Here is a 12,967-nt window from a genome sequence, read left to right as displayed (position 1 = left end):
AACACTGTGTACACACACACACACACACACACACACACACACATGAAGCATGGAGGCCGGGTGATGATGTCGCTGCATTGACGTCATTTGAGGAGTCGTTCTGGGCCAGGAGGAGGATTTTTTTGGGTCAGTTTGTCAAAGGAGTCCTAACAAAATAAGAGCACGAGGAGTTAAAGGTGCACTATGTAGATTTGCAATATAAATTCAAACGCCAGAAAGGTAATAATGCAAAAATGGACACATTTAGTGCGGAAACTGAATAGACAAATTGTCCTTCTGTCTTCATGATGCTGTCACAGTTAGAATATCTCCATGATCGACTGCGCCGTGGTTTGGTTGAGTTTAGACACTTCAAACACGATCTCAGTGAGCTGCTGTTCTCCGGGGCGCAATTACAAAAGGGAGATTTAACAATTCCTCATTTTGCTGCAGTCAAAACAAAGCAATAACCAAACAGGCGTTAGAAACCACCATGAAACGTTTTGGACGTCAGAGAATGTGTCACAGGGAAAAGAGCGCCATCTGCTGGTCACAGAACAACACCACACACTACACTGGAAATCAATCCCCTCTAGGGGTCGCCAAAGGTTAATGTGTGGGTTGACCTCTGGCCAGGTGTCAGGGAGAAGAAAACACTTGTATTTAGGAAAGAAGCCTTTTAACTTTACATATTTAGTTTTTACAAATACACACACAATACAGAAAGTGAATTGCAAAAAAAAAAGTTCTGAAAAAATCAGGAAAACTCAACGTTAATGCGACATTCACAGGAAATAATCGGCTCAAAATGCATCCAAGTCGCTCATTTTAACGTCCTCAGTGGCTATGCTGCATTGTGGGTAATGTAGGCAAGTAAGTTGAGCACTGTACTATCCTATGAATCATTATGGACAGTTTAAATCAGCAAACGTAGCAGAACGGGAGATATCGTGTCTTTTTTTAATTCCCCGCATTCGTCTTCCTGTTCAAAACCTGGTGCATACATTACCCACAATGCAACTCAGCCACTGAGTGACATCACTGGAGGAAATTCATCCGATTACACGCAGCTTCCTCTGGAGCCACGAAAGGCTTCATATTACTTTTTCACTTACGCGTTTGTACTCCTCAAGGCCGGAAAACACACTTTAATGTGTAGAATTGTTGGATGTTCAATTTTTAGGTTAATTGTGCAGCTAATCACTTGTTCTGTTCTGTTCTGTTCTGGTCATTTTTTTTTTCTTTATCGAAGTTTGGTAAAATCAGAACAAAGAGAAAATACATTTCATCATGATTTTGTTTTTAATAACATATCAGAAAACATTTTGCACACATGCCAAACTCTAAAATAGCTTTTATCCAATCCTTCAATACATCACTTGAAATCACTTAAAACAGACAGACGAATAAAAATAAGTCATTTTAGGAGTTATTGTTTAGGCTTATAAAGAATAATTCTGTATAAAAACTGCAAAAGCTGAGAAGACCAATTACAGGTTGAGATTTCTCCAGTGAGTTTCACACGCAGTGAGTCAGTCAGTTGATTTCCGCGGACTCAGAGCTGTTCCCTTTCTTGATATGGGTCCATTCTTTGGCATGGATGATGTTCTTGACCCACAGCAGGGACGGGTCGGCACAGACCACAGAACAAGCTCTCTTCATTGTGAAACTGCAGACAGAGACAAAGATTGTTGATGCTGTATTCAGCAGTCAGAAGACAGATAGCCGGGGTCTTTTACATTAATTTAAAAAAAACAAGTTTACTCACAGCACAGCCTTCTTTGCACAACGGTCATCTGTGTACTGGTAGCTCACCACGTTGTTCGTTCGCAGTCTGCGGGAGAAAAACTCAAAGCAGCATTCGGTTGGAGCAGAACTGCCTGGGAAACCGAGAAAGAAACAGACATATCATGGAGATAATTCAACACAAGACCATGAGGTATATTTGAAAAATTGTAACAAAAAAATTAAGCCAAGATTTGCCCCTGAAGAAAAAAATACAAGTGGGACGCAGTCAACCTACTGTCTGATGCCAGGACAGCGAGAGACGAGACGAGCACGACAAAGGCCACCAGAACGACGGGTTTCTTCATCATCATCAACATCATCTTCATCATGCTTGAGCCTGTTGTCTGTGACCTGGCTGTTTGTCTCGTTGTCTTTACAGGTGTCCGTCTTCGTTCTGCCCGCTTCACTCGCAGTCCCTCTCTTTTATCATGCAAGTGTGTGTGTGTGTGTGTGTGTGTGTAAGTACAGGTGGTAAAAAAAACTTTCCATGACAAAATAAAGAAAGAAATAACCTGAAACTACCCAGCATGCATGCAAACAAACTGCGGTCATGTGGTCAACGCTTTCTCAGTACGAAGAGGTGTAGAAGAGGAGTGGGGGGCGGAGGACGCGGTGAGTCGAACAGAAAACACTGTCTGTACCTCACACACCTAATGTGTGTGTGTGTGTGTGTGTGTGTGTGTTTGCAGATGCACTGTGGTTTTAAGCTTTCTCCATGCTGTTAGTTCATGTGGTTTTTTTTAAAGGATATCGTTTAAACCATGATGAAACGCGATTAATTAAATGCTTTTATCTGTAAAGAGTGTGAACATGTTGGCATCAATAATGTCTATTTTAAGAAGCTGTTACAAAGCCTGGTTAAAATCAGTCTTTCTTCTCGTATCCTGATGAAACTAAACTTTTATTAAAGTATTATTTTCAAATCTTCTTCGACTAGACTGAAAATCAAAGGCCTCACAACAGAGATTTTGTGACTATGACTGTTTATTTACCATATGCGTTCTATATTTTCACCAGAGCGCTTTCTGTGCTGTATGTTAAATGGCGGAGTGGAAACAAAGCAGCCACATCGGAGCTGGATAACAGGCGGGGACGAGATCTGTGTGAACCTCAGAGGCGCTTTAAGAATATTCAAGGGCATTTTTTAAATATAATGATGCAGTTTTTTAACAATCGCTCCGCCACATTTCTCTAGTGGTTGTGAGAGAAATTTTCAAATGTCCCTTATTATTTTGATATGTTGTTCTTATATATGAAACTTAGGAATATATAGATACAACATCATTATTTATGTAAAATGAACTCCCATGTCTGTTGGCTTCAGACATGAGCTCTGTCTTATGACAGTTATGTGGTCAGAGAGTATGAACTGATGTATTAATGTATTTTATATGGTATAATGTGCCATGAAAACATAATGAACTACGGTAAAGGAGTTACTCCTGAAGGGGGTTTTGTGAAGCCTCCTACGTGTATAAGTGTTTTATCTTTAGGCTGACGTATGACCCTTAACAATGGTTGAAGTGTATAAGAAGTCTTACGTGTATCATGAGGCAGTTGTTGAGATGATTGGGATGATGCTTTATTGTTTTGGGTTATTATGATGAATGAGGAGAGACTGCCTCTCTTCAGTCATCGTCTACCTGCTGCTGGAGTGTTGCTCCTGCCTGGAAGCAATAAGAGAACTTCTAGAAAATAAATATTGTGTCAAACTTGGCGTTTGTCTTGTCTGCACTAGACAAGCGACTGATTTTCAGTTATTACCTGCAGTGACGGCGTTGTGTGTGTGTGTGTGTGTGCGTATGTGTGTGTGTGTGTGTGTGTGTGTGTGTCATCATGGCAAGCTGCGGTCACGAAAACTGTCACAGAAGCAGTTTTGAGTTATTTGCAACGTGTTTATATGTCTGTCGAGCCTATGGACAGATTTTCGTCAGTGTGATTTGTGGACTGCTGTTGAGGAGAAGACGAATGAAGGTCAAATTCAAAATCTGCCGTGCTGCTATTAAGGAGTTCACACTCAACATTCGTGTTGATGCAGTCATGACATTTCCTGGCGTGTAGTTGAGATCAAAATGCAGGCAGTGTATTTGTTCCTTGACAGTCGAGAGGGGGGACAGGAAACGAGGGGACAGTCGTGAGGAACACACGACGCCCCCAGACGGACTTGAACAGAGGATGCTGTGGTTAATGGTCAACAACACTTTCACCTTGAAGCCACAAGGACGTATCAGATGTACCCTCTTCAAATAGTTTCATTTCCACATGACATGACACACATAACAGACCATGTAGGTCAATATCAAGTGAAAAAAAAAAAAAAATCATTGTCAAAATTCATTTGTGAAAAATTGACTTTCTGAATATCAGATCATCCTGACGCAATCACTACATGTATAGAGAAGTATTGCTAATATTTTCAGTGATTACACATCTACCTCATTTCAAACAGCTCACTGAGGCTGATCGATCTGTGTCTGACCTGTTAGTATTCACAGTACACGATTTGTTTGTTTAAACTTGTCTTGCACTGCACCAAGTCACCTCTGCTGCAAGAACGTTGAGAAGAAAAGCTTGAGTGTGTGTTCTTCTGGTTACAACTCATAAAATATAGCTTGTCAGTAGACGTACGGATTATTAATACAGACACACACTCAGAACATAAAACCTCAGAGGCTGACGACTGCAGAAATCTACCTTCTGCTAACTCAAACTGAAACCTGTGGTTTGTAGCGAGGCAGGAGAACAGAGCAGCGACGATTGCACTTACTTAAACGTGTGAAAACCAACAGAGTACAAAAATCGGATGTATTTATTAAAACAACCTGAGATTATCTTAAGAAATGAATTCAATATTCTCAAACACCAATTCTACTAACACACATTACGGTTTACTGATCACGGGTAGTAGAAATGTGGGTGAAAAGTTGTATAAAGGCTTCCTGTGGAAGAATCAGTGGTCAAATTTTCTCACTTGAGCACCTCGGTATACTTATATGTGGTTTGGAAAGAGTGAGATAAGAAAAAATCCACCATAAACCCTGAGGTGGTGCGGCGGTGAGGGAAGTGGGAAGAAGAGGGCGTTACTTGCCAGCATCACAGATCAAATTAGCTCATGTCAGCATTTCGCCTGACCTTTATGATACTTTTCTGCTCGTGGCAACCTCAGCAAACTACCTGCAAAAGTCAAGTTGTGGGACTTGCTGGGTGTCGAAATTGACAACCCCGGCACGTCGATACAGTTGAGCCAGAGTGTATGTCGTTCTTTTAACCGGCAGGGAAACATTGAAGTTGCGAGTCTGAGGTGAAATAATAATTTGTATCGCACACTAAACACTCAGCTCAGGTCCGTCATGAGTCCTACATGGGAGAAAGTTTCAATGTTTTTCAGGGAAACATTTTCTAAAGGTTTAAAGATATTATATATAATATGACTGCATGAATATATGTCAAAACAAAAAACGACAGCCACTCCTTTAATATATATTTTGTTGAGTTGCGTGCTCACATTATCCCAAATGTTTCCAACAATCTTCAAAGTGTATATGAGATAGTGCTGCGTTTCACTCTGCCTCCTCTCATTACAACCTCGGGGAAAGTAGAAGGAAGTCACCGAACGAGACGGAACGTAACCTGAGTTCAGCTTTAAAACATTTCCTTGCTCTTGAACATCTCTGCCTGAGTCGAGCAGGTTGATTTTCCTCACCGCCAGTGTTTGTTTAACAATGAAAACAACAATCCTGATGATCCAACACTTCTCGTGTCTTTTGAGGCAGAAATAACACCTACAGCTCTGTTTGTCTTTGGACTGACAACAGGTTGATAATCTATGAGCCTCTGGATTAGATATTAAAGATCACTTAACGATCACTAACACTATCATTGTCACTCATTGCCTAATAAGGCCTTCACTTCAAGACTGTGTGGGTGAGCAATCTGGATTAACACTTCTGACCCGACTATTTCTTTCCTCCTATCGCAGCCTTTCAAGGTTTGAAACAAAAATTGACATGTGAATCTTTGAGATTTTGGGAAGTAGGCTGAAGTGATATTTATATGCAGATGTAAAGATAGAAGTTGGGGAGAAAGACATATCCCAATATTGTTTTTTAAGAGGTTAGTTCTAACTTGTTTCATGGGGAAACCACTGAAGCAGAGCTACGATCATCAGTAATGACTTCACCTCAACAAAGACAATCAGCTTGGATCATTAAGAAAGGTTTAAACATCGAAGACAACCAAATGTGTTCCGTCTTAATATCACTATGAAGAAATCATATCTTTAGTAGAACAAAGTGCTCTTCAATCGACGTGATTTTTACCTCAATAAGAGAATATTAAACTGGTTCAGATTTCTGAACGTGAAGCAGTGATCACTAGGTGGCGGCAGAGTTAAATTAAGACTGAGGGTGAATTACAGAGGAATTTAGTCGCTGCTGTTTCTCCTTTTCAGTTCATTCTAACAGTTTACAGATGATCTTAAGCATTTTTTTGTTTGTTAAGTTTAATGCCAGAGAAGCCAATAGATTACGCTGAGGAAATTGTGTCTCAGATAAAAGCTCGTGGGACATTTGAAGCTCTCATATTTTCACCTTGTGGTGTGTCGAATATGAATTCCACAGAAATCCTTTTGGAAGTCTGAAATAAGATTACTTTATATATATATCAGGAATCAATAGAATTGGATTACCATGCTCTTAAGACTAAAGTGTTTATATCCATAAGTTTTTTGGAGAGTACATCCTGCTGGTCTGTTAAAGAGGAGCATGTTTAACAAACAATAACCACCATCTCCTCTCTGCACATCCTCTCCTCATCCTGGCCCTTGACCAGTTCAGATAACAGACGCTCATTCATCAAGTGGTACACTGTTCTCCCCCCTGTTTTCTATCAGCGTGCTGCCTCCCCAGGACGACTACACTACCAACAGAAAAATGCTCAGCCTTCACACAAACCGACATAAAGGCAAAATAAGACAATTAAGGCACAATACGTCCATTTGTCTCTGTAAAAGCTTGTTTAAGTCACAAGTGGAGCAGGAATTGATGGTGGGAAGAGATCCAGACTGTATCTGAGAATGCTCTGTGGAGAGTAAAACCTTTGACTACATGTAATGAACTACACTGCATTTAATTTGAGACAGTCCTTACGTGTTTTTGCATTGCAAACATGAAAAGGACACATTGACTGGAAACGTCACATCTCATATAGTAAGTTAGAGAAATTGAAGAAGTTATAGGAAGTGATATAATAATGTATTTAAATTTGATTACTGTTCACATAAATCAAGTTCAAGTGAGATTGTTCGAGTTTGATACTACGATGACTCAGTCACTGTTACAGGTGGTCACCATAGAATCCTGAGATCTTTTAAAATAAGACTGCAATATGTAAAATCTCCGTAAGATTTTTAGTCTAAAAAGTTAACAAAACAGTATTGATGTTACGTTAAAGACGTCTGTATGTTTTGTTACAGTGATATCTACTGAGGTTAGCATGCTAACCAGCTAGCCCTGTCCTGTCCTGTCCTGCCTCCAGTAGCCATAATTTGCACATGTATGCTAGTGGCGAGTTCTCTTCGCTTTTTCAGTCTAATTAATAAAACAAACTCACAACACATCAAGAGAGGGAATATTCTGACACCTTTCTTTCTTTTTAAACTGAAAAAATTAAACCGAACAGCTAGCTAACAGCAGCTAGTAGCTACAGCTGTAGATAACTTCAGCAAAGATTATAGTGAGCTGCGCCAGTTAGCGGTTACTCTGGTGATATGCTGTTTGTTTGGAGTGGTGGCCAACTCTTACATACTGCAGCTTTAAAAGGTACATCTTCCTGGTCGTGCCATTACAGCAACAATGAGGGCGACAGAGTAAATACTGTTTTTGGTTTCATTTGAATACAATACTGCTGTAAAATCTACTTAAAGGTCCAGTGTGTTGGATTTAATGGTATCTAGCATTTAACTTAATAGTTCTTGTCTCGCTAATTTCTGGCTCTGTGGCTAAGTGTTTGGTTTGTCCTTTCTGGGCTTCTGTAGATAAACAAAAGACATAAAAGAAGATATAAAAGGCAACAAATACACAATGATTCTTGGTTCTAATCATTGACATCGCATTCCATTTCTGCCAATAGATCCTAGAGCACCTTGTACTCACTGTACTGTAATAACTTGGGTGTGAAAGATAGTGATGACCTGTTATTACGTCCACGCCTGAAAAAAATTGCATTCTGCTGTCGACAGCTGCGTCAGACTGGAGCCCGCTCTCCCTAAAAAAACATGATAACGTATCGCAGAATTCCTCATTCAGACAACTCTTACATAAGAATGATGAAAACTCTGTTCCTGCATGTCGGTCCGGCTTCCATTCGAATGCATGCGCACATGAACATTAGGCTGAAAATAAATGGACATCAGCATTTAAATCCGCTTCTTGAGTTGACATCGCAGTAACGAAAGACTGATGATGTCAAGTAGAACGATTGCCTCGTGAGAATGTAGAATATCTGAGGTGTGGCTTGTTTTGACCAGAAATAAAGGATGAAAAAAAACGTTTGCTTGACATTTTATCTGAAGTTCTCGTACAGCAACATCCTGAAGGTCCTCCGGTGGAAACTATAATACGTTAAAGGAAATATTAGATCATAATAGTGTGATATGTTGTCTTATCATATTGTGTAAGAGGGATGTTGTTTTCTTTCCCAGAGGCGGGCAGGAGTCTTTAGAACAATTAAAACAAGTGATCGAGACAATAAAATGATGAAAGGCTAACTTATTTTGAGATGTTGCGCATCACTTTGGGAAGAAATCCTTAATTTAGCACAACAATACATTTATTTGTCAGCCCTGAGATACTGAAATAGCATCGTAACAGTGTAAACGGCTCGGTTAAATTCGCTCTCAGGTCAGAAGTTGGTGTATTTCTGAAATGTTTCCTGGTTTATGAACAATGATGCTTGTTATTTCAAAGGTCGAAGGTCGGGCCACGAGAGAATCTCTGAGAAAGGAACAGCTCGAGATGGACGTGCTTTGGAGCATTCAAATAAATGAACGAAAGCAACATGAATGCACAAGTGGATATGTGTGTGTGTGTGTGTGTGTGTGTGTGTGTGTGTGTGTGTGTGTGTGTTTTCACAGGATGCTGACCTCGACCATGGCCTCTGTTTTAGCCAGGAAGGGGTTCAAGGAATGACCACCAGGACTTAGGGTTACTTTTAACACACACACACACACACACACACACACACACACACACACACACACACACACACACACACAGACCTTTTACACACTTGAGTAACAGGATATAAACATGGCAGAAATAGCTGACCTGACACCCGTTCAAACATAATCATCTGTTCTGGGATCTGATCTCGAACATCGTGCAGAACAGAGACAGAAAGTCTGACTAAAACTAACCTGACTAAAATCAGAGTATTGAAACGGACTGAGGGTGATGAGGACTGCCACCAAGTTACCTGTGTCTGATCCTCTGATTTTTCTTTTTTTGTATTTGTTATCACGTCCTGCTCTCACACTCTCTGCTGCCATGGAGACATCGGGCAATTAACAGCAGGGTGTCACCCCTCGGCCGCCTTGTGACCGCTGCACCCTCGAGCACCCACGCATCAGGGCAGCGGTGAGCGGTGAGTCACAGAGAGTCACAAGTGGATGTGTCAGTGCACCCGGCTAACCCAGTAGGAGGGGGATCTCCCTGGTGAGGGATCCTACTGCCACTCCGCTGGCTGCACAGTGGGGTTAATCTGAGGAGTGAGTGTGTCCTCCTGGTGAAGCTCAACACTGGCAGGTGAAACAAAACAGATGACGACTATAACTGTCACAGAAGAAGCATGCGTCTGTCTGCAGGCCTTCTCAGGTCTGACAGCAGTGAACTGGAGATTCAAAATTAAGGGGAAGCCACGTTTAACTGAAATTACCAATCACAACAGTTAAAAGTTCTCCCTTTTGTTCTTTTTGGCAACACCTATGGCGATAAGCGGCAATTGCAGGTGTGTTTTGGGACCTCACCCGTGTGCCGTCTGTAGATTTGCACTTGTTTCATCATCTGTAGTCATCAATCTTTTCATTGCCTGTTAGGCAATAGTAATCATTTACTTGCAGCACTAGCAGAAACCACAGAAAACAGTACATCGCTTCACACGCAAATGAGTTGATGAGTGAGTTGCGGTGGCTTCGCCTACACGTAGCATCTCTGGCAGACCGACCACTGCCGGGTGATGGAACATGCGTCACTAACTGTGTGCTGCTTGGGATTTCTTTTCCGAGGAATGTTGCCACAGACATCCAATTCATAATGGTGACTTACCATCGGCATTCCGAATGAAAATCTTCGGGATTAAGACTTTAAAGTTTGGTTTTAAGACAGAAGAACATCTGTCTGACTCTCACACATGTGCAGGCTTTCACTGTCAAGGAGTTCAGAGGGCAAGAATTTATGTTGGCCCTGAAGGTCAAAACACAGTATATCACAAAACAACTTTTATAAAATAAGACATTTCACAAAACACAACATTTCACAAAACACCATTAAAAATCTCGAAACACAACAACATTTCAAGAAACAAGACAACTGTCTTATTACGGAAAAGGAGGAACAATACATTTTGTGATTGAACAGAACCCAAGTCTCTCACAACAGCTGAATATAATTTGTGTTTTGCAAAATATTGTAATTTTGACCCTCGGGGCCACCATATGAATTTGCTTCACAGGCACACAAAGTTAGATTGTTTAAACATAGATTATAACCCAAGAAATATTGAAGTCACACATTATAAACAATGTTGTATCATAAGTTTATATGCTCAACACTTTGTCGAGGATCATTGCAGAGGTCAAACATTCTGCACAGCCTGCATTTATATTATATCAAGAAGCTATGTTGCAATTTATGATACATAAACGTTAATATTTTACAAGTGTACAATGGTGACCGCCATTTCTGAAGCCTCTAAAACACAATATTCCAGTGATTGAAGGAAAAGAAAAATAATGATGTAACTAATGAGAGCTTAATAACAAAACAACTATCTTGTTATTTAAGACAAAAATGCTCCATGACACTAATTTGTCATCATTTTTTAATTATCATTAATTAGCAGAACAGTAGAGAACAGTCCATTCTCCTCCCTGACAACTGAGCCAACTCCCTTCCACGTGAGATGCAGCTGAAAGCTCAAAAAAAGTTGAGTTGAGATTATTTTTCTATTTTTTGTGATCTTTTCGATCCTGAAGTTGGACGATGACTTAAGCAGTGATGTGTGTGTGTGTGTGTGTGTGTGTGTGTATTTGGGTGTGTGTGAGAGAGTGAGCATCATCCACGCCCAGTGTTCTCAGATACTAGCTGCCTTGTGCGTCTTGTTGTATACGTTTAATCCTGATGTATAGCTTCCTCTCTCCGCCGGACAAAAACACACATTGATCACATGCATCCACTGCACACACACACACACACATATCCTCCATACATATATATGTTAAAGTTAATGTCCATACATCACTGATGACGGACGTCCCACATTTATTACCTCTGACGTGCCAGTTCACGATACACTGCTCTGCCTCCTGCATAGATAAGATACCATCCAAAACTCCAGACAAACATGTTTCAGCTGTCTCCAACTCCAAAGACTTCTTCCTCCCTCTGTCTGTCTATTTCCCTCCAGTGTGTTTTCCTCTCTCTCTCTCTCTCGCTCTCTCGCTCTCTCATTCCATCTAACTTTTCTACATTTTCCAGGAAAGACTGAAATACTACTCTTAAAATAGTTGTCCTGTTTTTTACTTTTAGTTTATTTTGGTCCATTTTATGATCCAAGGACGGTTCCTGTACCATCCAAACAACCCAACAATAGTCGCCTGTACGTTCTCTGATGGCTTCTAATTACTCTCTAGAGGAAAAATCTGAAAAAATTAAGGATATCGGCATTAAAAGCTTCACTTTCAGCTTTATCTTTCAGTGTTTCCATCATCAAAAACCTGCATAATAAGACGAAAACAAAATTGGAATTGACTCACGCACGACTGATCCACATTCACCAAAAACATGAACTTTAATATATATATGTTAAAAGGAGGATGTGGGTGAGTTTGTGTGTCTGTCTGTGTGTGTGTAAGGGTCAAGGTGGGACAGGCAGGAAACGGCAGACGAGAACAGAACTTCCTGTGTGAGAGGAGAGAGTGCGGCATCTTCTTCCCTGTGTAGAGCGTGTGTGTGTGTGTGTGTGTTTGTGACTATCCTTAAGGGGTCCTTGAGTAACAGTCAGAGGGGATGCTTTGACTTCCTGCCACACACACACACACACACACACTCACAGGAAGTCCCTCGATAATACAGTCATGTTTAGGATGCCGTGCTAATATTAATGCTATGTTTCCTGTCATTTTTGGCTCATGTCATGTTGTGCAATAAATCTGCTCCTCATTTATCTACAGAACGGAGCACTTTAAAGGGGCATTGCATAAACAAATTGATGCTGGATGAGGAGCACAAATGACTCTCGCTGATTTACTGTAACAGAAAACCTCCCTAAACTTAATCCAAGATAAGGAAGAACCCCTTGAGAAATAGTATCTTCCCGCCATTTATCTTTCATATCAATTCTATTGAGCAGAATTTTTTTAAATTTTGTTTTATTTAATTCACAAACAGAGGATTATGCTCCTCTCTGAGCCCAGATGGTTTATAGGCTTCAAACTGATGAACAGTAATGGAATGTAACTAAGTATATTTACTCAAGAATTTTACTTATAATATAATTTTAAGATACTTCTACATAATTATTTCTATTTTCTTACTACAACTTCATATACTTACACTCCACAACATTTTAGAGGTTATTATGCATTTTTCTTTCACTCCACTACATTTACTTGATAACTTTAGTAACTAGTTACTTTGCATGTTACATGCTGGATAAGAGCCAACGTTGTACATTTTCTAATGATTTTTATTGGCAATCGGACCAAAAAACACAGATTACATTAATCAGAAGAAGGAAAATCTGAACTGATTATCAGCCAGGTCAATAAACACATGATCTAATGCTTCTCTAAGAATTTAAATCCAAATGTCTGGACTTTTTTTGCCTCCTACATTACTGGTGATGTTAAGTTTGTCCAATGTGAATCTCATGACTTGCAGATTAGAAAAAACATTTCTGAGTTTACTCTAATTTCATTAAAATA

At 40.1% G+C, this 12,967-nt stretch overlaps 1 protein-coding gene across 1 annotated transcript; it reads right to left on the bottom strand.

Annotated features, from left to right (window-relative positions):
- Positions 1–1,258: 1,258 nt before the first annotated feature.
- LOC115573652 (C-C motif chemokine 5) lies at positions 1,259–2,262 on the bottom strand. The gene is made up of 3 exons (XM_030404532.1): positions 2,003–2,262; positions 1,748–1,859; positions 1,259–1,648 (listed from the first exon to the last, which is right to left on the bottom strand). The coding sequence occupies exons 1-3, from the start codon at positions 2,094–2,096 to the stop codon at positions 1,516–1,518; spliced, it is 339 nt and encodes a 112-aa protein (XP_030260392.1). The 5' UTR covers positions 2,097–2,262; the 3' UTR covers positions 1,259–1,515.
- Between the last annotated feature and the right edge of the window lie 10,705 nt (positions 2,263–12,967).

The sequence above is a fragment of the Sparus aurata genome, chromosome 22 (genome assembly GCF_900880675.1).
Source record: "Sparus aurata chromosome 22, fSpaAur1.1, whole genome shotgun sequence".
NCBI classification, from domain to species: domain Eukaryota; kingdom Metazoa; phylum Chordata; class Actinopteri; order Spariformes; family Sparidae; genus Sparus; species Sparus aurata.
Note: the sequence above shows the minus strand (reverse complement) of the source record. Positions and strands in the feature narration are given on the sequence as shown.